The sequence below is a fragment of the Cynoglossus semilaevis genome, chromosome 13 (assembly GCF_000523025.1).
Source record: "Cynoglossus semilaevis isolate Cse_v1.0 chromosome 13, Cse_v1.0, whole genome shotgun sequence".
Taxonomy (NCBI): Eukaryota; Metazoa; Chordata; class Actinopteri; order Pleuronectiformes; family Cynoglossidae; genus Cynoglossus; species Cynoglossus semilaevis.
In genome coordinates, this window is record NC_024319.1 from 17548730 (window position 1) to 17574255 (window position 25526).

General features: G+C 38.1%; 1 protein-coding gene across 1 annotated transcript; it reads left to right on the forward strand.

The window, feature by feature from the left end:
• The first annotated feature begins 107 nt into the window (after positions 1 to 107).
• On the forward strand, positions 108 to 3107 carry LOC103388817 (carcinoembryonic antigen-related cell adhesion molecule 5-like). The gene is made up of 5 exons (XM_025061934.1): positions 108 to 757; positions 883 to 1164; positions 1808 to 2062; positions 2146 to 2201; positions 2810 to 3107. Exons 1-5 carry the CDS (start codon positions 424 to 426, stop codon positions 2831 to 2833), a joined length of 951 nt encoding a protein of 316 aa, XP_024917702.1. The 5' UTR covers positions 108 to 423; the 3' UTR covers positions 2834 to 3107.
• The last annotated feature ends 22419 nt before the right edge of the window (positions 3108 to 25526 follow it).

A 25526-nucleotide genomic window follows, 5' to 3' on the forward strand; every position in this document is an offset into this window, starting at 1 on the left:
TCTATCTGGTTAATACAAATATTCCTGGCCCAACCTATACATTCTTTCAGTGGTGATTTGTCATTCTACTGATGGCATCTACAGAGTAAATACACTCTGCCAAAACATAAAGGGCCTTTTGTGTCTTTGACAAAGGTGGACACCTAACGACAGAAACGTCTGCAGATAAGAGCATACGTTTCTGTGTATTTATGCTGGGGGGGGGGCTGGACATGAACTGGACTTGAGCCATATAAGAGCAGATACAGTGACAAAAGTCTCAGAACATCAACAGAAAATGGGAAATAAAAGCAAATCGATCCTGGCATTTTTATTGCTGGTGGTAATTATTCAAGGTACAATCTTTAAACTAATGCTTATAGTTATTTATACCTTTTTTTTTTAAATTACCAAAAAAAGTTTTTTTTGTATCAGTTCTATTACATGAATGAGAAAATGTGCTCTTTTTTTTTTCTAGTCTCCGCTGCCGTGAACATCCAGCCCTCTTCTAATCCGGCTGCAGCTGGAGATAATGTGACCCTGTCCGTGACACCTGAGGTGACTATGGGAGATGGAAACTGGGTATTCGGATCGTCCCCGATTCTCACCTGGTTAGGGAGCGATGTGGCAGTTTTTGGCAGTTATCAAGGCAGGGCATCGGTCAATGTCGTCACTGGAGCTTTGACCCTGACCTCTGTCACTCTAGCAGACTCTGGAACCTATAAGGTGCAGAGCGACGACCCTCCGCTGACAGCAAGCACTTTCATCACTGTCTTGGGTAAGACTTGCTGATGATGAATAATATATATGGTTGGGTTTGTGTTTATCAGATTTAAAAAAAAAAGTATGGTAGCAGCTTCACATATTTCTTTTTTTTTTCTCCACTTTTTCTGTCTTCCACAGAACCGATTTCAAATGTAAAAGTAGAGAAAAACCAAACAGACCAGACTGAATTTGACAGCTCGGTCGTCATGAAATGCTCTGTCTCGTCCGGATTCTCTCCCTCTTTCCGCTGGCTGAACGACAGCTCTGAGGTGACAGCCAATGACAGAGTTCGGCTCACCGATAGAAACACCACTCTGACAATATTTAATCTTACCCGCTATGATGATGGACCATTCATGTGCTTCGTGTTCAACGCTGTCAGTAATAGCACGAGTCGTCCAGTCAAAGTTAACACCATCTGTAAGTATAGGACAAAAGTCATTATTTATATATTGTTTTAAGTAAGTACTATGTACGATGCTATTCAGGATTGTATTATTTTTCTGTTTCATCAGCTCCAGTGTTTTAGTTCCAAGGCCGTATCTAACAACCCGCTCTTGTACTATTTGCATACTGAGGAAATACAGACCAAATATCCATTAAAAAAAAAAAAAAAAAATGTTAAAATTGCTTCCTTACATAACAGATGCATCTCTTGCATTAAAACCGGACTGTTGACTATTTCAAGAAACTGTGATTTAAACATGAATTTAATATTGCACTGCCTAAGGTCACAGAGGTCGTGACTGCAGAAAACTTACTTTACGGTATTTTCAAATTGCAGAATATTTCATTTTCTTACCGAAAGTTGCTCGCAGAGACCTTAGTGGACTCCGTAATAATGCTAATTCCACAACTGAATAACATACGTGGCCGCTTTAGTATTGATTTGCCAATGTCTTAAATACCGGGGAATGTCTTAGACCAAATTCTACATTGGTTATCTATTTTTAAAACATTTGTTTTTTCAGAAGATAGACGAGGCAGAAATAGGTCTAACAATGCAACAACCAACGCAAACAATCTCTCTCTCTCTCTCTCTCTCTCTCTCTCTCTCTCTCAGATGGCCCAGATAACATGGCTGTCGCAGTAAATGGAACCTTATTACTGGGATCAAACGTGACCGCTCTGTGTTCTGCTCAGTCCAACCCTCCGGCTCACCTTCATTGGACCTACGAAGGGGAGGCTGTAAACCAGACGTCCGGTCCGCTCTTGGAGGTGTACGGCCTGACTGAGGAGCAGAGTGGTTCATACACCTGCGTGGCCTTCAACAATATTACTAGGCTGAACAACAATATCACAGCGCACATCACGATAAGTATGTTTTCTTTTGGTGACCTACAATTTCTTTTGCATCAGTCAGTCACTGCATGGCACCACTTTCCATTTGCTTGTTCTCAGGGTCAGAATCCATTCAGAAGACAGTACATGTGTGGCTAGTCCCTCTGCTGTTATTGGTAAGAATCCATCTCTTTTTGTAAAAACCTGTTGTGATATAACTTGTACATGTTCCCCTAAATAGTAATATCTGTGTTCTTTTCCTGCTGTTGTACCAAACAACAAGCTACATGTGGTAAACAACTACCGTTAAGAATAAGGACGCAAACTTTCGACCCTCTCACGCAGAAAACATGCAATGTTGGTTTGAAGACTTTGTCGAGTCCTGAATTCATTTCTAACTGTTCGAACCATGACACATTTGTCCAAAAAAATGTGTGTAATAAAACAATGATCTTCAATTTCACCAGCTCCAAAATTACGTGTGCGAAACCTGGGTCTTTTTTAGTTGAACACAACACTAATATTCTCACAGGAATTGAAGAAAGTCATGCACAAAGATCTTTTTTTTATAGTTTTTATGGTCACCAGGTACTAGGTATGAAAGGGTGCTTGTGTGACTCACATATACTGAAAACTATTATCTGGATCTTGGTGAAATCAGTGGCAAGTCAGTGTTCCAGATTCAAGATTCCTTTATTTGTCACTTGTCACATGATTGATTGATGAACGGGACACACAATTAAAACATAATAGTTGAATTGAAACTGTTGATTACCTTTCACAGATAATGCTGACCGTCCACGTGTGACTTTGATCCATTCAGACTCGTTGGATTCGGCGAAGTATTGTATCTAGTTCACGTCAAATAAAGGATTCTACATACATTTCATTAGTCTTTGATTAAATTAAAAATGCCCAGTATTGAGCTGTTCCTTTTACTGTCTTTCCCTTTTTTCCCTTTGCTTTACGAGTACATAGCTAAACGTCTGTACGAAGTATAGACGATATGTATCGTTTGCTACTTTGTTTATGTACGTAAAGTAATGCGTGGCTCAAGTCGAGTCGAGTTTACAAACTTACACTCAAACTTTCTAACCCGAGAACAGTAAATATATATATATATTATTATATATATATATGTAAATATATATGTATGTAAATATATATATGTATGTAAATATATATATGTATGTAAATATATATATATATTATTATATATTATTATATATATATGTAAATATATATATGTATGTAAATATATATATGTATGTAAATATATATATGTATGTAAATATATATATGTATGTAAATATATATATATATTATTATATATTATTATATATTATTATATATATATGTAAATATATATGTATGTAAATATATATATGTATGTAAATATATATATATATATTTACATATATATATATATATAAAGTTTGAATATACTGTATATGCAGAAAGTCTGAATATATATACAAAAGGTCTGAATATATATATAACAAAAGTCTAAATATATATATAAAAGTCTGAGTATATATAACAGAAGTCTGAATATATATATAAAAAGTTTGAATATATATACAGAAAGTCTGAATATATATACAAAAGGTCTGAATATATATATATATATATACCTAAATATATATATATATTATTATATATTATTATATATTATTATATATTATTATATATATATGTAAATATATATGTATGTAAATATATATATATATTATTATATATTATTATATATATATGTAAATATATATGTATGTAAATATATATATGTATGTAAATATATATATATATTATTATATATTATTATATATATATATGTAAATATATATGTATGTAAATATATATATATATATTATTATATATTATTATATATATATATGTAAATATATATGTATGTAAATATATATATGTATGTAAATATATATATGTATGTAAATATATATATATATTATTATATATATATGTAAATATATATGTATGTAAATATATATATATATACCTAAATATATATACATATATGTAAATATATATGTATGTAAATATATATATGTATGTAAATATATATATATATTATTATATATTATTATATATTATTATATATATATGTAAATATATATATGTATGTAAATATATATATATATACCTAAATATATATATATATTATTATATATTATTATATATATATGTAAATATATATGTATGTAAATATATATATGTATGTAAATATATATATGTATGTAAATATATATATGTATGTAAATATATATATATATACCTAAATATATATATATATACCTAAATATATATACATATATGTAAATATATATATGTATGTAAATATATATATATATATTATTATATATATATGTAAATATATATATGTATGTAAATATATATATATATTATTATATATATATATGTAAATATATATGTATGTAAATATATATATGTATGTAAATATATATATGTATGTAAATATATATATATATATAAAGTTTGAATATACTGTATATGCAGAAAGTCTGAATATATATATATATAGAAAGTCTGAATATATATATATATAGAAAGTCTGAATATATATATAACAAAAGGTCTGAATATATATATAAAAAGTTTGAATATATATACAGAAAGTCTGAATATATATACAAAAGGTCTGAATATATATATAAAAAGTTTGAATATATATACAGAAAGTCTGAATATATATATATATATAAAGTTTGAATATACTGTATATGCAGAAAGTCTGAATATATATACAAAAGGTCTGAATATATATATATATAGAAAGTCTGAATATATATACAAAAGGTCTGAATATATATATATATAAGTCTGAGTATATATAATGGAAGTCTGAATATATATATATATAAAGTTTGAATATACTGTATATGCAGATAGTCTGAATATATATATAAAAAGTTTGAATATATATACAGAAAGTCTGAATATATATACAAAAGGTCTGAATATATATATAATGAAAGTCTAAATATATATACAAAAGGTCTGAATATATATATAATGAAAGTCTAAATATATATACAAAAGGTCTGAATATATATATATATAAGTCTGAGTATATATAATGGAAGTCTGAATATATATACAAAAGGTCTGAATATATATATAATGAAAGTCTAAATATATATATATATATAAAGAAAGTCTGAATATATATATATATAAGTCTGAGTATATATAATGGAAGTCTGAATATATATATATATATAAAGAAAGTCTGAATATATATATATATAAAGAAAGTCTGAATATATATATAACAAAAGTCTAAATATATATACAAAAGGTCTGAATATATATATATATAAAGTTTGAATATACTGTATATGCAGATAGTCTGAATATATATATAATGAAAGTCTAAATATATATATACCATCCTAGTTATATGAAGTGAAGAAGAAAAGTAGAAGGTAGAATGATCTTCAGCAAATGGCGTACATTTCAATATGCTTTTTTTAAAAAAATTTATCAACGCTGTCAATTATCCTTTTTTTTAATACTCTCCAATGTCCTGTTTGTCAAAATGAGCTGAAATCCGCCAGAAACTACGAAAAACTTTGCTGTCAGGATTGCCAGACACGAAAAAAGCACCAGAAAGAAAGACAAGACAAATAGCCATAGCAAGTGACACTGTAATACTTGGCTGCTAGAAGCCGAAAGAAAACCAAAGAGAAAAAGATGCTAAAACAGCTAACGTTACAGGCTGCCACTGTTGAGGTGCCGTTCAAAAGCTGCCGTTTTTTTTCAAAGAAGAAACACTTTGATCTATTATATTGTTGACACATCGGGCCCATCTGTCATGTCCATACTCTAGTGGTGATGGATTCACATCCAGGTTTGGATAATGTGACCCGGGGCATGGGAGGTCACTGGGAACCCACCTTGGTTGCACTGAAGCTACGTCAGAGTCCTGGACAGATGGTGCCAGGCTGGGTTGGGACCCCTGGCAAAGCAAGGTTCCCGCGATAACCAGCCGCTGATTTGTGGCTCCGGACACCGGCCTATATGTAGGAGGCAACCCTTCTGCAGGGGTCATCCGTTGAGCTGAACGAGCGGGGTTGGGGCACAACAAATGGCTGTCTGAGAAAGGGTGGTGGTTGGGTCCTCCCATGGGGCCAGCTCTGTCCCCTGGCCTACTGGTCAGCTGCAGGGTCTGTAACTGTTGTTGTTTGGTTTGGTTGTTGAAGCCTGTCCAACAGCATTTATCGCAACCGTTATGTTGGTGTTTATAGTTTATTTCTGCCTTGTTCCATTGTTGGAGGAACCTAATGAGAGTACATGGAGGTAGTTCAAACACATATTTTTAATTTGGTATTTCTTACAGATAAAAAAATTAATCGGCTAATTTCCTCATTTATTAACCACAAGAAGTTGTTCTGGTGCATTGGCGTAGTTAAAAAAAAAAAAAAAAATCTACTTTCACTTTCACTTCTGCAAAGAAAGTTAAAGTAGTAGATAATCGTCATGATTGTTATTAATCTAGAAGGAAATACAAATATGTCATATTTAATATGTAAGACTAAATAGAGCTAAATAGAAAGAGTAAAAACTCAAAAGTTAAATTGAAATAAAAAAAAAAAGTTTTGCTCATTCAACACACTCCGACGGAAATATTTTACAGCCTCCAGCAGCAGAACCAAAGCTAACTCTTTTAAGCGTTGCTCAGCCCCGGATTGTAAAATGCTTTCATGCCGCGCCGGTGATTAATGCTCAGCTGGTTGTAAAAAAAAAAGAAAAAAAAAAAAAACAGGGCTGACCTTAAGATGATAGTCATGAGCTATTAGACCTTTTAGTCCGTAAGAAGCCCACCACCCTCGGACACTTCATCCAACGCTCTCGGTCCATAACAAAACGAATGAAATAAATGAATGGCCGACTTGAAAGTGAGGACAAAGGGATTCAGAAGTAAGGATAGGAAAGAGACAATATCCTTGTGTGAGAGAATTAGTTACACTCAGTAGTCTAAGTATTCAAAGGAGGGGGTGGCTGCATTTAGAAGAGGATTAAGAGAAAAGTCCACACAGGTGGGTTGCCGGTGTAGGAGGGAGGAGGAGGAGGAGGAGGAGGGGTCATATGACAGGACGTTACCCCTGCTTGACAAACAACAGCCAAGGCCCAAAGGGAAGGAGGGGGCGGGGGGTTGATTTTATAGGCAGGAATTAAGTGCTCGACCACATCAGGCATTCATTATGGGAAATCTCCCAGGTGCTGTACATGTGAAGTCAAGTCCTACGGGAGGAGTTTAGAATTGAACACCCGAGCACTTTTAGTGCCTTATCGGAGGGTCACGATAGGCGCGGAAGGTGGGAGTTATATCCAAAGCGTTAAGCTAGGTGAATTTGATCAAAATAACTGAGCATGAAAAAGAAAAATATAATCAGATAAAGCAAAGGGTGGCTGTGAATTAGTAACGATTAATCAGGATTCTAAAAATGGAGGGGTGTCCGATAATATCGGCCGACCGATATTATTGGTCTGATGTTAGCATAATTATGTAATATCTGTAAGAATCGTTATCGGCCTTTTTTTGTTTTGGTCCGATAATAAAATTCTGATAACGCAACGCCTGGTATATGCGAAATACGCTAGCATAGCTTGTGGATTCTTGCGATGTGCACCGCAGATTTGGGGGGGGGAAATGGTTGATATCGGAAATAAAGTGTTCGGACAATATCGGATTCCGATGAATTTAGATAAATCAATCTTTCCTGAATATGACAAAAAAAAAAAAAAACGCAACGTTTAATCTCTACATGTATGCGTTTCACACCTGTTTTCATTCGTCACTGATTCCAAAGATGGAATCTTTGGACAAACCACAGTATGCGTTGCTGCCACCTAGTGACTGGAGGCGTGTTATCATTCAAGCAGTGGTCCACTTATGTCCGTATTTTTATTCTACCCAATTTGGGATGCTATCAGTCGTCAACATTTGTAAATAAACACGGTTAATATATAGGTCAGAGGTCAGTAAGTTCTGCTTTAAGGTTTTGAAAAAGAAAAAAAAAAGGGTAAAGATAAATGTTTTAAAGTGACAACGAGAGAGTTAGTAAACAGAAGTTACGCTGAGATTCCTTGACACGTCGTTCGTCTCACTTTCTGAAAGACGTTTGTAACAGAATCAGTGACAGGTTAAGTTTTCTGGTCAATTTCCAGGAAATGTAACATCTGTGTCCTCGCAGAAACTATGTGTCAACCCTTTGTGATTTTTTTTTTTTTTTGACAGAAACTATGTGTCAACTCTTTGTGATTTTTTTTTTTTTTTTTTGAGCAGCTTCTATACAACATGGAGACCATCAAATGTCATAGTCACATAAAGAGTCAGTGATGTTTCTGCCAGACTCTATGGTACCAGGTAGCACAGATAGAGCTTATTCATTGAACACATGTATTTTGATGATAAAAAAAAAAACTCTCTTTTTGCAGATTTATTAAGGAAAGAAATACAGATGATAATGTGATTAAAAAGTGAATGAAAGTTTCAAACATTTTTTATTGTACATTAGAGTTCGCCCTCTTAAGTAAAAAAGAGTAAATGTAGTTAAATAATTAAAGTAAACAAGGATCATCAGAATTTGCTAATATTTTTCACGAGAAATAGCTTAACCTGCGGTAGGAGATTAAAAATGGAATAAGTAAATTATAATTGCTCTGTGACGATCACCGAAAAAGTAGTGCAAGCAGCTAAAAGGTGACCATCACGTTTGATTTAAATTACTACAAGATTATCTTTCAGTAATCTGGACCATTGTTTCGCAAAGACTGGGTCGCAACCCTCAGGTGGTTCACAAGAGATTTTTTTTTTTGGGGTCGTCTTGCATCGTGTTTCCCAGGAGTTTACAAATAATGTGTATTGACTTGGGTCGTTAAAATATGGGTCCCCATTCATCCATCCATCCATCCATCCCTCCATCATCCATCCATCCATCATCCACCCATCCATCCATCCATCCATCTATCTATCTATCTATCTATTTATCTATCTATCTATCTATCTATTTATCTATCTATCTATCTATCTATCCATCAATCCATCCATCCATCCATCATCCATCTATCTATCTATCTGTCTATCTATCTATCTATCTATCCATCCGTCCATCCATCCGTCCGTCCATCCATCCATCCATCATCCACCCATCCATCCATCCACCCATCCATCATCCATCCATCAACCATCCATCCATCCATCCATCCGTCCGTCCATCCATCCATCCATCCGTCCGTCCATCCATCCATCCATCATCCATTCATCATCAATCCATCCATCCATCCATCATCCATTCATCATCAATCCATCCATCCATCCATCCATCCGTCCATCCGTCCATCCATCCATCCATCCGTCCATCCGTCCATCCATCCATCTATCTATCCATCCATCCATCCATCCACCCACCCACCATCCATCCATCCATCCATCTATCTAACTATCTATCTATCTATCCATCCGTCCATCCATCCGTCCGTCCATCCATCCATCCATCCGTCCATCCATCCATCTATCTATCTATCTGTCTATCTATCTATCTATCTATTTATCTATCTATCTATCTATCTATTTATCTATCTATCTATCTATCTATCCATCAATCCATCCATCCATCCATCATCCATTCATCATCAATCCATCCATCCATCCATCCATCATCCACCCATCCATCCATCCACCCATCCATCATCCATCCATCCACCCATCCCTCCAACATCCATCCATCCATATATATATATATAGTACCAACTGAATCTTCTCTTGACACAGACGACAGTTAAATCTTTATTTTTCCCCCACAATAATCTGCACCCCCTGTGCTGTGCCCGGCTTTTAGTCAGTGTCCGTCCATCTTGGACGCTGCGCACTCCTCCGTTCACTCCTCTCTCCCCTCGGTCCCGGCTCCTGCTAACATAACATAAGGAGAGCCTCGATTTTTTGATCTAAATAAATCCATTATTTGGATTAGCCACAAACAAAAAGAGTTGTGAAAACACCCCCCCTGCCCCCCCGCCCCCCCCTGCGCCTGCTTTTATTTGTCTTTCTCTTCCAGCAACAAATGTTTTTCGTCACATTTGGGGAATAACTGTGATTAATCCACAGCCACCCCGTAAATCACGCAGCCTCTTAGGAGATTGCTTTCGGGCTCCTCCAGATGCGTTAGGCCGGTCGGTCGGTCGGTGTGAACGCTCCACTCGGACTCTTAGAAAACCAGGAGGTATTGTTTATCTGTCAGCCTGGTGATATATTCTTTCCTACACTGTGGACAAAACGTACCCCAGCAATTATACCGGCTGAACCACTTTACACTTTCGCCACCGCAGGGCCAGCCCCAAAGACTGCGGACACCAGGCGGCCTGACCCCGGGGTTTCAGTGTTCTTTGTTTCTGCTGACCTCAGTTTCTTTAACCCCCCCTGAACCTTAAATCCCACCCCCCTCTCCCCCCCCCACCCCACACACTCTTTTCTCGCACTCATACAAATAAAGAAGTGGGGGCCCGTCCAGTTTGTTTTGTTAGCGCCTTAAATCCTAAACATTTTACAGGGGGGGGGGGTCGAGATGAGGGAAGATGATAGGCCGGTGAGTTATAAAGACTGGAATTAAAAAAAAAAAAAAAAAAAAAAAAAGGTTTTAAAAGGGGTGATAAGGACCTCGTCATCTTGGGGTTGACCCCCGTATCCGCCAGGCTCAGGTTAAGTCTTTTTAAATGAGGCTAAAGACTCTAGAAATAGGGGACACGTTCTGTGGAGCGGGATGATGAATAGAGTCGATGTTTCGACGTCAAACTCTGTCCTGCGGGTCCTGTTAACGGAGTTTTAGCTGGATTTCTTTGTCCCCTAAATGTTAAAGTTACCTCAGCTTGGATCAAAAACACTCGCGGCCGATACGGATTTTGTAGTTTCCCCCCGTTATTCACTCCTCCGTCCTTCTCTCCTCACATATGCAGCACTTTTCTCACTGTTTACCAAACACGCCATCAGCCTCTCCTCCCCTGCTCTTTTCCCTCCTTCTGCTGTCTTCTTTCATGTCCCCCTTTACTTGCGTCTTTGTCTGCGCTTATCTGAGTGGAAAATGGTTCCCTTCGAGTGGCACGGCAAAGCATAGAACAGGGGCTTAAGTGGTTCTAACCAGAGGGGGGGAGAACAAGGAGAAACTAATGACTGCCCTCGACACTCCAGGTCAACATTTGGAGGTACGGAGAGTAAGACATGTGGAGATCATCCGCACGATGATGCAGTCCAAGCATGGGCAATATAAGGCCCGGGGGGCCGCGTGCGGCCCGTTCAGCTTTTCAATCGGCCCCGCCAAACTTTTCTAAATTATATATTTTATTTCTATTATCATTATACTTCTGCCTTTTCCCTGCAATACCCACGTTTCCCCAATAGATGGTGTAGAAAATTATAAAAGCATTTCAGCCTTTATGCACGACCTTTACATGTCATTTATTTTAGTTCTCCTGACCCGGCCCTCCTTGTCCACATTTGTGGCCCGCTAGACAGACCGTCAGACAGAAAATAATAATACAAAAAAAGAAATTTGAGCGGACTATATTTTTCGAGCTAACTTTTTTTTTCTCATACATGTAAAAGGACAACAAAATGTTCCTTGATTTCTCTTCATTAAAACTATTGGGCATTGTTGCGCAATGACGGTATCGAACCAGCGCACAGCAGAGGGAGGGAGGAACCAGCAGACAGATGTGTTAATGTATGAGAGAGAGAGAGAGAGCTTCTCTGATAGATGTGGCTGTTACACAATGTGGCTTACCCCGGGATGGTCAAGTAGGTCAAGAGAAAGAAGGCGGGAACGCAGGGATGCACAGTGCCGTAAAAGGGAAGGTCAAGCGTAAAATCCCCTCCTCTCCTTGCTACTGTGACCCACCAGGAAGATCCTCTGGACAAGCAGTGAGGCATACGTGCGTGTGCAGTTGGATAAGCACAAAGTCAAAGCTATAACATGTAGCTAACATGTAGCATGTATCCAAAAACGCCCCCGAAACCAGGACTCGCGACAAAATAGGCTATATTTAACAATGTCATCATTTGGGATGCGCCATATTAACTTTTGGGCAATATCCGATACGCCGATATTTTCCGATTCCGATAATCAACCGATGAGGATACGTACAGTGTCGCATCAAATATCTCCTGTCGTGATGACTCACTACAGGCTTCCATAAATGAGCTTTGTTTGTACAAAATACATTTTTTTTAAAGTGATTTAAAGTATATTTGGATTTTCCTCATCGAAAAAAAAATACGATAAAAATTCCAACCGATATTATGTAATTATGCTAATTTTGGGTCGCTAAAATCAGTCGGACGATATTATCGGACATCCTGAGTTATTATTGATTCGACCGGATTTTAAAGTATGTTGTTCTACTTTATTTTTGATAATACGAAATATGCATAAATATCCCTAGAAGAACATAACAGCATTCCACTTGACACGCTTCAAATTCCATAGTGAATGTCCGCATTTTCAGCTAAAGTAGCTCTCGACCGCTGTTACCGCTGCAACGCTAACAACTAGCGCTGCTGCTACAACTCCTAATTGCACCGTCAGTCACAATGACAATCGATGTCAACCACGACCAAGATCAAAAATCATTCAATTCCACTTCTCTTTCTCTCATTCTTCTTTAACACTCACACATAAAAAAAAAAAAAAAAACATTTTAAAAAAAGATATATAAAATGCAATAACAATGGGTTCAAATGAAGAACTCCGTGTGTGGGAGAAATCTGTCGGCTTCCCCTGTCACACCCTGTCGCCTTCATTTTGGTGCTTCACAGAAGCAGCTTTTCTCGCCCTCTCTCCACTCCAGTGATTGACCTTTGCCACATCTCACTAAAACTTGTCACTAGGGTTAAGTTTTAGAAAACAGTAGCCTTTGACTGGTGTTTTCCTTTCTTTTTTTTTTTTCAACAAAATGATGACTTTTTTCATGCGTCTGAGACTTTAATCATTAGCCATTTTATCCACCTTGTATTATTAATATACCTGTGTTCGAACCTACAGAAAATGTTTCAGTAAAACACTGCTCTTCCTCCGACACCAAAGTTCACATTAACGTTATAGACATGTCTGTAATAATATTGAATTAGTGAAGCAATAGCATAACAATAAATATTTTTAAAATTTTTTTAAAAATTTTTTTAACTTGTATTTCAGGTTTTTAGCAATCACTAGCGTACTACACTTTGGAAAGTTTTCTCATTTCGGTTCAACAAAAAACCACGGAGCACAGTCATAAGCATAGGAATGCTGCAGATTCTCGGTCAGTCAGTCAGTCTGTAATAGAGCCAACCCTGTGATAGACATCAACTTGACCATTACATCATTAGTCATAATCCGTCTCTGTGAGCCGTGCTCACCCAAGAACGCCACGGCTAATTGCGAAAGTCAACCAACCCGTGCAAGAAGATACAGCGGTAACTACTGAGAACGTTAGTTTATGCGTGTTCATGTATAAACGCCACCATTTTTCAAACATTGCCACTGGCAAAAATAGTTATCCTGGGTTTTTTTTTTTAAATTTGGTTCTTTGTTGTACTTTACGCAATCATAATACAAAAATAACGCCCGATATTCTTTTCTACTTTACACATCAGGATTGAAAGTTCTCTCTGGTCAAGCCTTTTCATATTTTCCGAATTATAAGTCGCTGCGGAGTATAAGTCGCCCCAGCCAAAAGAATAAAAAACAGTACAACTTATACGAGTAGCAGATACTGGTACTAAAGCCTCCAGTGCCCTCTAGTGGCTGTCAGTGTGAAAATAACAAACGTACATTTTCAGTGGTACAGGAGTAGCAGATACTGGTACACAAGCCTAGAGTGCCCTCTAGCGGCTGTCAGTGTGAAAATAATGAAGATGTACATGTACATGTGAAATTATATATTTTAAATATATAAGTAACTCTGGAGTACAAGTCGCAAACCCAGACAAAAAATGCATTATGAAAAAACAAAAACAAAACATATATAACTTGCTCCGGAGTATAAGTCACACCAGCTAGCCAGAGTGCCCTCAAGTGGCTGTCGGTGTGAAAATAATGAACATGTACCTTTTAAGTGGTACAGGAGTGGCAGATACTGGTACACTAGCCTAGCGTGCCCTCTCGCGGCTGTCTGTGCGAAAATAACAAAACACGTGAAATCGTACATTTTAATATATAAGTCGCATCTGAATATAAGTTGCAAACACGGCCAAAGGATGAACAAAAAGTGCGACTTATAGTCCGGAAAACGCGGTACATGTTTGATGTATATATAATTGCAGTAACAATTACCACTGATTTACTTTTGACCGCACATGGGGGTGATAATCAATTACTCGGTTTCACTTTTGTCACTTTACACATAGGTAATAAGCGTTAGCGCCGCTACACTCTTTACTTTTAATAAAGGCAACGGGGGAAAAGCTCAAAGACGTACAAAGATTCTTGGCTGTACACGTGCAAATGTGTAATCTATCTATCTAATTATCTACTTACAGATAAATGGATTGCTCCCCATCAGAGGGCAGGGGGGGGGGTTGCACTTTTCTCAGGGGTGGTAGAGTGAGACAACTATTTAGTGCCTCAAATAACACGGCCCTGGGCAGCCATTGTTATAAAGTGAAAGGGGCCAATGGTTGTGGGGGTCAAAGGGGTAAGGGAGCAATTTTGAACGCCGGGGAGGGGTACTAGGAGCAGGGGATTTAGAACAACTTTATAGATACGTAGGTTCCTCGGAAAACGGTGGCATTTTGTACATGCAATACTCAATATATATATTTTTTTTTTACAGAAAAAAAATGATAAAAAAAACAACTTTGTGTTGTATGTGTGTTTGTGTAAGTGTCACCCAAGTGATCCACTTGACTGAAGCACTTTCACAACCCCGAGAAAAAAAAAAAAAAAGAGAACAAAATACAACGTGCCTTCATGGAACCCTGGGTTGCTTCATTTATCTACTGCTAACAATTTAATTAAGGGAATGAATTACAAATACATGAAAAATGTACGTTGGAGCTGAAGAGGTTGAAAATTCCAGTTGCTTTCAAAAACGTTTATTATTATTATTTTTTTTAATTTTTTTTTACAGATACTGCCATTTATCCACTTGCAGGTTCCACGGTCTCAGATGAACTCGCCCAATGACTAACTTAATTACCGGCCTTTTCTCCCACCCCCTAAAGCACTGATGACTTTAGAGAGCCAATAAAACGGGTCAACGCCATCTCGCACTTGTCAAAACGTGGTGTGAACATTTGCTTACATCTTATTCCTGCAGCAGCGGCCGGCTTCGCTCTGGGGAGGCTACCTGCTTGATCCTGCCAGTAGCGTATGCTTGTCTCAAAGATTAAGCCATGCAAGTCTAAGTACACCTAAGTATTGCCCATATTAGGAAATTAGGTAAAGACGACAGAAGAAGAGACGACCCCTAAGTTGGCTAACACAGTTAACAGAAACCCTATCCTCTTGCATCTTCAACCATTCTGGCAGATAGATCCCTAGGATCCAGACACAGATTGTCTGGAAGATTCACAGCCAGAATATTCTGATACGGTAACGGAGCGACCCAATTCTAAATTGCGCCAAAACCAAAAGTGCTTTGGACACTTAAGTCAGAATTGTAAAGGCCTGAAGAGTGGCTTGATAATGACCGTCTGCAGGCAAACGGCAAATTAGCCGAGTCAAAGGCAAAGGGTGAAGGATAATGATTAGTTACAAAAGAGGCCTGGTAGTGAGGAATGAGAAAAATGTAAGCATAATGGAAATGACCTGGACAAGGTTGTACAGCAGACGAGGTGAATGAGGAGTGAAAGGAATATTTTGATGAGCCAATGAATAAGGACAATAAGGAAAAAAAAGAGGACACAAGCGGAACTTGATCTTTCACATCGTAACATTACGAGGTAGAGAGATGACACTCAGATTAATAAGCAAGGCTTCGGTTCATAGGTTAGAATAAAATATAAGAGTTAATATTGAGAGTGCTAATGGAGATGGTGAACAGTGAAGGGCATATTAATGGATAACGTCAGGAGTGGCAGGGGAAAATGTGAGGGAGGTGCAGGGCAAGGGTGTATAGTTCGAGATGGATTTAAAAAAACTTTCTGTTTGCAGTAATGAGATAAGGCCAGGCCTAAGGCGACTCGGGCCGCATCGTTCACAGATTATCATCTGTCAAGAGAGGAGCGAGCAGATGGAAGAGAACCGGTTGTTGAGGTAGTGAAGCCAACGACTTGAAACACCTGAGGTCACGTCTCCGAAGTGGTGGACACTTGGTTTTTTCACACCATGTCTACCAAGAGCATTGTCATCACCTCAGGTTCCTTCATCAACATGTCCGTTTCAGTATGCGGCTGGTACTACTCCCTCCCTCTGAGTACACCATTCACCTTTCTCTCCTCTGACATCCAACTCCTTGTCCACACGCACAGGCTTTCATAGGTCAGGGTGGACGGTAGAAGTAGAGAAAGACGGACGCAGGCAAGAAAGAAAAGGAGAGGAGAGGAGGATGACTAGGAAGTAGAGGTTAAGCTGGGACTTTTTTATATATATATATAAGTGATATATTCACTTAACTTTTCAAAGTGTTGGCTGGAAAGATGCTCAATGATGATATATTTTCAATATATTCGTAATAATTTACAAAGACAGATCGGTCAGGTCAGGGATTCAACAGCATACCCTGAACTGTTCAAGCTGCGGGACATATTTGAAATAAGAAATATCCCACGATGCACCACCGAACGAAAATGTCACTACATAATGAAACATAACAATGTTACCTTTTCAATTTACATTGATTTTCTGCCACCTTGTGGAAGATATTTAACTCTCGTGTTGTCCTGGAAATGGAGCAAACAAAATTGCACCAGAAACCAGGGGGTTTTTTTTTTTTTTTCAAAAATGTCAACTGTGTATATATATATATATATATATAACGTATCACAATATTTTACATACAATAAATCTAGTTGTAAAAAAAAAAATGGATATAGGATGTCTGCTTTACTGTGCGGCATATCTACTACTTTTCTGCCACTCCTCTCATTCTCACAGGGAGGGAGTAGTAGCAGCCGCATACTTAAACGGACATGTTGATGAAGGAACCTGAGGTGATGACAATGCTCTTGGTAGACATGGTGTGAAAAAACCAAGTGTCCACCACTTTGGAGACGTGACCTCAGGTGTTTCAAGTCGTTGGCTTCACTACCTCAACAACCGGTTCTCTTCCATCTGCTCGCTCCTCTCTTGACAGATGATAATCTGTGAACGATGCGGCCCAAGTCGCCTTCTGCCTGACCTTATCTCATTACTGCAAACAGACAGGGGGTTTTTAACTCCATCTCTCGAACTATACACCCTTCATCACCGCATCCCTGTCTTGCCCTGCACCTCCCTCACATTTTCGCCTGCCACTCCTGACTTTATCCATTAACATGCCCTTCACTGTTCACCATCTCCATTAGCACTCTCAATATTAACTTCCTATCATTGTAATTTTCCTTGCATGTGTGGGGTCCCAACTCAGCCAATGGGAGTTGTAAAAAATTGACGACTTACTCGTCAGGGACTGAAAAAAAACACAGAAGAATCTCAGTTTTGGAATGAGGACGACGGAATCTACTGCAACTCTTTCCTGCCAACGCTGTTGGAGTGACAGCACACTGGTCGTGCTGCGGGGAGGAGCTAATCAGACCTTGTGGCCTTCAAAGCGCAGCCGTGAAAATTGGTCGCATTTAATCAGCCACGGTGGAGTTTTTAAAAGAAAGGGACCAAGGGGGCTTTGTTCTAATGGATTTGTCACAGCGTTGGGGTCGATCACACTGACTTATATCTGGTTTGCAGCACATCGCTGCTAACAATATAACCCGAACCACATGGCGGTGCTATGAAACACACATAGTCAGCTTTAAAACGTTTAAAACTCGGGGGGGTAGTATTCGGAGTCCGGTGGTGCTGTTCGACTGAAAGATAACTCCTACTTTAATCAATCATTCAAATTCATAGTACATGTAAGTCAGCTTTTTGTGCGGCAGGGTCTCGTCAAGTGAGTCACTCGACACAGTGGCGCGATTCTTCCAGTCTTGTCTGTACATTAGAATTTCAAGCTTATGTCCGTGGCAATTTTTTTACCAACACAGAAAGACCATACAAGACGGGGGCGACATTCAGAGAAGGGCCAGCGCAGTCAAACAAAGCACTAAATCAAGTGGCTTGACACATGCTCGACAGACAGCCCCCCGTTTGTCACGGCGCTTGAATGGAACTAAAAGCAAAGTTGCGGACACATCGGGGTGATCAGCATTGCTCAGATACAGCACAAGAGACCTTTTCAGACAGCTGCAACACTGATTACATTGTGTGAAGGCCAATCAAAGGGGGGAAAATGACGAGAGCATTCATGCCGGACACACACAATGCACAAGTGGCAGCGGTCAGATGGTGAAAAAAAAAGAGAGAGAGAGAGAGAGAGAGAGAGAGAGAGGTGGTACTCCAAGGATTTTAAAGACGCATTTTGGCAAACAGGGTCACACAATCATTAGACAGTATTTCACCACAAGCATGTGAAGAGTTTGGAACTACCTCATTACCTTGGATCAAGGATACATTTGAAATCGCATCAAAAAAAAAAAGGTCCAGGCCAATGTCAGATACAGAAGATTAATGTGGTAAATGATTCATTAATATTGTTAAAATATTAAAATTTTAAATAAAAAAATTTGTAGTGGATATTCAGCAATATGAAAAAAAAAATCTCTCAGCAGCCAGGAATGAAAATTTGTAATAATGCTGTTTTTTTTTTTTGTTTGTTTTTTTTGCAGTTGCTACACATAAAGTTTGAGCTTTTTTAATGTTGTTTTAAGTAGATTTTTTTTATTGATTTTTTTTTTTTTTTTAATGGGAAGCAGTTATAAGATTAGGTCTTTTAGCTATCAATTATTCAATCAGGTATTCAATTCTGCTGTGTTCTCTACAAAAGCCCTGCAGGGGGTGCTCTACTCAGACTTTCCAATAGTTAAGGTATGTACTTTTGTACATACAGTATGTACAAAATGTAGTTCACAGAATAGAGAGGGAAGAATGAAGTTGTAAAGTCTTCACATTCTTTGTTTAAATTTTTTTTTTTTTTTTTTTTTTTTGCGAACAGTACGCGCTAGTAAAGCCAAGGTATTTTTAGCCGGCATGTGGTGTCGTCACCTCGCTCTGATAATAGTCACCCTAAAAGGCCTAAGCTACGCTGGTCCCAGGTCTTGGCGGCACCAGGCCTGAGACGGCTACCATTTGTGCCTCTCACCTCTTCCAGGGCCTGATCGCCAAACTTAGCAGTGCTAGGTCTGAGACGGCTTTTTTCGCGGTTCCAAAAATCAAAATGCTTTAAATTAGTAGTGCAAGAACTACTCGGGGATTAAACAGTTATCTGTCCTATATCTGACAAGTTTACAGGTTCTCAATAACCGTGAAAAAGTATTTCTTCTTTTTTTTTTATTTTTTTATTTGAGCTATCACTGATCACATATTATAACCAACTTTTGATTTCCAATAAAATCGACCACATTCACTTAATTTTTAGTGTTCCTCAAACACAACATTTGAGCTTTTACTGATCACATATTTTAACCAACTCTTGATTATCAATAAAATCGACCAAATTCATTTAATTTTTAGTGTTCCTCAAACACAACAAAATTTAAGGCGGTTTGTTTTTCATGAGTACTTGAACAAGTTTTGCATTGCTCGTGCCTTTGCTAATAAAGGGTATCGTTAACATCGGACAAATATATATATAAATACAGTATATATATATAAATCAAAGCTGCAGTTTCGCTGTTTCGCAGCACAGAAATCTGGTGCTCGTCATTTTCTCTCTCTTTTTTGATTCCATCTTAAAAAGTTCTGCAGAAATCTTACACGCTGGAATGTATCAAAGACAATGTTACGCACTAAAAATATTGCTTTGTTAAATGCTAATACTAATTATAAAGTCATTTCAAGTCATTTTGTTTTAGACATTTTGCATTTTTTTTGGTCACAAAAAAATTCCTAGAAAGAATTTGCCAATTTTTAAAAAAATATTTTCTGGATTCTTTAAAAGCTCCCCATGAGAATAAAAGCGATTTCTCATGAATGAATTTGTTCTGATCTTTTTACTCATCAGCTGCTCCACCAACAGGAAATGATGTCATCTTCCTGCGGACAGGTGATACCGCGCAATCGTTCAAGGCTCAAAAGAAAACATCTTTTAGACTTTATTCCGTTAGTATCAAAGTCTGAATGACCTGTTGTTTTGAAACAACAGGAAATGACGTCAGTAATATCACATCATCATTATGACTTGGCTCAAACTCGACCTTCGTTGACCTCCTTTTTACCGTGAGACGAACTCGTCCTAAAAATCATCCCTGTTTGAAATTCCTCATCGGAGCGACACAACAGGCAAAAAGGCAACAAAATGGCTTTACTGAAATACGGCGCGACGGTTCTTCCTTTTAATTCACGAAGACACTGTTGGTGATTGGGACAATTATGATGATGAAGATGAAGGGTGCGACAACAAACCTTCAAAGCTTTCAGGGCTCTGTGATGTTGTTTTTTTTTTTGCTCTGTCAATGCTGTGACGATGACCCTCTGTTTCTGAAATGTTTCTCAAAAACACACTCATGCGGACACATCCAGCAGACATTTTTATACCTACATATTACAAAAAAAAAAAAAAAAATTCATTTTGATCACGTATCTCACGGGAACTACAGAGAGTGTTCGGCCTCAAGGTGCGTGAAATGGGAACCAGTGTGTTTGTGTGTGTGTGTGTGCGTGCCCATTCATGTGGGAGGGCTGCTAGAACAGGGAATTTCTTGTGTTGAGGAAGGGGAGAGAAGCTTGGGCACTTCATCTTCTCTTCTGTGCACTGCCAAAAAGGGCAGAGGTCAAAAGTCAGGGCAATTGGAGAATTCTGTGCTGCATGCCGACAGATCAGGTTTCAGGAGCGGGGGAGGAATGCGAATCACCCTGGAGGGATAGGTGCCTGAATGAGTGTGTTGGTGTGTATACGCAAATACACACACACATGCAAGTGTTTGTATGTGTGTGTGTGTGTCCAGCTCACATGTGCAAATGGACGTGCTTTTATGTGGGATTGTGCAGAGAGAAAAAAAAAAAAAAAAAAATGTCAATGCCAGTGGTACTTTCTCTTGATCTGGGCTTTCATTTACATCTGTTCCAAAATGCTTCCGATGGATTTGAAGTATTTGGTCAGTGCAGGGGTGTGGAAAAGAACAAAAAGATAACGCGCACAGCTTGCAGTTTTCCAGATTGTTTTCTTAATGAAAAGTTTGCACTAACAAGCAGTTGGGAAAGACATTAACTTAACATTTTTTTTTTTTTTACGTAAGAAAACAATGCCTTCCCTCAAACCTCTAAAGGTCTAAAAGTGTTGACTCGACCGTAACCAATTCAAAGGGGACACACATCCAGGGCTTAAACATTTAACAGACATCGCGGTTAGTCACTTTCAGACGTAAAAGAAGTGCAGACCTCAGCAACAAGCACCTCCCATTGTGGTGTGTTTTTAACTGATCATTAACAAACATGTGTTCTGGGCCTCCGGTGGCTCCAAGGGAGCCTGGATGGATCGCCACAGCTGTGCTGCTATTTTGTGCTCACCTTTGGTGTGGATAATACAAAAACCTGTTGCTATGTTTTCTGTGTTGAATTCTTTTTGGGGTTTTTTTTTTTTTACCTTCCAAATCCTGCAGTATTTAAATATATGTTAGATGTATTTATTATGCCACACACACAAAAAAATGAATAAATAATGGAAACGATTAAATATATGTTACATGCACACACACAAAAAAAAAATTAAAGAAATAATGGAAACGTTTATAAAAAGAAAAAAAAAAAAAAAAAAATAAAAAAAAAAAAAAAAATAAAAAACAAAAAAAATAAAAAAAAAAAAAAAAAATAAAAAACAAAAAAAATAAAAAAAAAAAAAAAAAAAAATAAAAATAAAAAAATAATAAAGAAAAAATTAAAATTAAAATTAAGGAAATAAAGTGTTATTTTTATATACACACACACATACACACACATTATGTTAGGCTTTTCTAAATCTAATACTAAGTATTTTAAAAATCCCCAAACTTTTTTGTGCCAGTATCAGCCGTTCCTGCGGACAGGTAATACTGCGCAATCATTGAAGGCTCAAAATAAAACATCTTTTAGACTTTATTCTGTTAGTATCAAAGTCTGAACGACCTGTTGTTCTGAAACATTAGTAAAACAGTACAAATAAAAGTACATTTTTTCACCGTGGCCCGGTACCAAATGACCTACAGACCTGCACCAGTCCCCAGCCCGGATGTTGGAGACCCCAGGTTTGGCAAAAAAACGTGCTGTTATTTGCAAAACCATTTCATTTCACCAAAGCTGCTTGAGCTTCAAATTCCATCTCAGTGTCTTTGTGTGTGGGGGTCTGCATGTGCCTGATGCTTTTATTTTGAAACTAACACATCACAGACAAATTGTCCTTGACTTTTATCATGCAGAATGACATCTCAAAATACTACCAGTTATTTAGAGGCTATTTAGAGAAAGAGGCAAAAACACCAATGAAAAATACTATAATTTCTTTTTCATCATTTGAGCAATATTTGGCACAATTACTTTTGTGTAATTATTTAAAAAAAACACTGTTTTTTTAGGGAGCCTGGAAAAGTAGGTTATTGATTAATAGGATGTAGCAGTCTACACAAATGGCTCGGATTTCATTAGCTCAGGACAAGGTTTTTTTTTTCCGAGGGGAATCTATCCTTCAACCCATTCCACGACGCGTCCGATCTGTGACAAGTAAAAAATTGGTCTGTAGGATTTAAGTAAGATGGGGGAGCGTGGAGGGGGGGGGGGGGTCACCCAGGGGATTACCTTGGCTACTGACAGCCAACCAGTAGTTGATTTTAATGAGCATTAATTAGGGATTGCCCACCTCTCTCCCTCCTCCCTCGTCGTTCGTTTTGAATTATCTAACCCTCCGTGTGTGTTTTTCTTTTAAAACGCCCCAGCCTATGTTTGTTGGCCAATCCTGTTTCTCTCTCACACACTCTTACATTGTCAAGTGTTTTCACAAGCTAATTGCTAATCTGTCGCTCGCTTAAAAGGTCCACATCCCGTTATATATTTTTTTTCTAATAATCAAAAACAAAACAAAACAAAAAAAACCCCACCGCAAATAAACCTTGACTTTTGCACTTTACCCCCGTCCTTTGTGCATGTTTGTTTGCCCACTGACCTCACGCCCAGGCCTGGATTTTGATTCTTTTTCGTGGCTCTTAAAGGTCCACTGCAAACAGTGTCTGCCACTCTGTTGGGTCAGTTAGAATCATATTGCTATCATGCTATCATGCTATCATGCTATGAGAAAATCATGTTGCTACATGTACAAGATTTGCATACAAATTCTACTATAAATGCGACATGCGTTTTTGTTTAAAACAAGAACCGTTCACTCCACGTAATGGACGCATTTTGTGGGTCAAAGTCCCAAAGAGAGAGAGAGAGAGAGAGAGAAAAAAATGGCACTTTTTTTTTCCTCTCTCACCGACACCTGGTATCACTTCATTAACCCTCTACTGGCTTGACCCTTGGAACCAGTAGAGCACCAGTGCCAAAGGTGGTCCATTGACTAGAGGTGCAAGGAGCCAGAGCAATGACTTTACCAGTACTCTGACCCCCCTTGACCCCCCCCCCCACCCCCACTCTAAATCCAACCCCCCCCCCGAAATGCCACACCCTTTCTATCCTTCTTCTATCCTTAACTGTCAGCTCTCATTGGCTCATCTAGTCTTACTGGCACAGGGAGGAGAAAAAAAAAAGATTAATGGAGCAATGGCAAGACTAGAAAAGAAGAGAGCGAAGAGAGGGAAGAGAAGGAAGAAGAAAGGGTGAGGGAGGGGGAGGGGCGGGGCTGCAACAAGGGGCTATGGAGTAGGTCAACTGTTGGTCAGTTTTTATTTGAAGTGCAGGAGGGAGGGAGCCCGAGTTGGGAAAAATGCATTAAAGACCACCGTCTGAGATTTTAACTGCGGGGAGGGGAATTTGGCTTATTTCAACTCAGACAACATTTCAAGGAGTCCAGAGACGGAGAGGAAGGAGAGGAGAGGAGAGCGGCTTAATGAAAAGTTTCATTAATAGAGCGCCGTGACAGCGGCTTAATGAAAAGTTTCATTAATAATTTTAATGAATTCCCAAAAATGCCCCGTGAGAACTGCTGTGTCACTGAAATTTAAGTATGGATTTTTGTGAATTTTTTAATTTAGATAAACACTTTTGAACTCTTTCAATTACGGGAAAATTGTAGCGGTACGATAACCCGAACCCTAACCTCGCAGGGGAATATTTATATAATAATAAACATTATGAGCTCCAATGAGTGGATGTGCTGTTATAGAAACTATCGATATCTTAAATTATTCATCCATTCACAGTTAATCTGACGATCGTTTTGACGACTCTGGGACCAAATAAAAGTAAACTCAAACTCTGACTGAGAAGTTTCGTTTTTTTTTTTTTTAGAAACAACAAAGTCACAGCTGTTTTCAAGTTTGAGCTCCTCCGTCATCCATGCTGACCTCCGGTTTGCTCCAGGATTGCTTTCAATCATGTGGAACATTTGTCCAGATTTCATTTGACTCCAGGAACAGAAAGACCAACATTGTGAAAAAAACGAACATATCTCCAATCTCGGCAGAGCAGCGTTATCGCTGTTCCACGGCATCTCATCCTAAATGGGCGAGTCACAAGGATTTAGCCTTTAGCCAGGGTCCACGGCCAGATCATTTATTGCCTGATCGCATGACTAAAAAAAAAAAAAAAAATGCAGTAAATGTTTCATTGTGAAGGTGAAGCAGAGGGAAGGCTGGAGAATCACAATATGTCTAAAGACTTCAGGTCATGTCATTGGTCACAGTGTAAATGCCTGACAATTCATTCGAATTGACTGTCTGCGGCAGAAATGACCAAAGACGAAAATGTGTAAAAGAAAAGGAGTAAAAGAAAAGCAAATTAGACTTGATCGGAATCTGTTTTGGACGGATGGATGGATGGATGGATGGATGATGGGGATGGATGGATGGATGATGGATGGATGGATGATGGATGGATGGATGATGGATGGATGGATGATGGATGGATGGATGATGGATGGATGGATGATGGATGGATGGATGATGGATGGATGGATGATGGATGGATGGATGATGGATGGATGGATGATGGATGGATGGATGATGGATGGATGGATAGACAGATACATAGATAGACGGATGCATAGATAGATAGATAGATAGATAGATAGATGGATAGATAGATAGATAGATAGATAGATAGATAGATAGATAGATAGATAGATAGATAGATAGATAGATAGATAGATAGATAGATAGATAGATAGATAGA

What these genes read in the sequence shown, in the direction of transcription:
- LOC103388817 (XM_025061934.1), top strand. Translation starts at nt 424, where the DNA reads ATGAATGAGAAAATGTGCTCTTTTTTTTTTCTAGTCTCCGCTGCCGTG. An exon ending in AGTCAAAGTTAACACCATCT is followed by an intron (nt 1,165 to 1,807) that starts GTAAGTATAGGA and finishes TCTCTCTCTCAG; the next exon opens with ATGGCCCAGATAACATGGCT. An exon ending in TAGTCCCTCTGCTGTTATTG is followed by an intron (nt 2,202 to 2,809) that starts GTAAGAATCCAT and finishes TACCTTTCACAG; the next exon opens with ATAATGCTGACCGTCCACGT.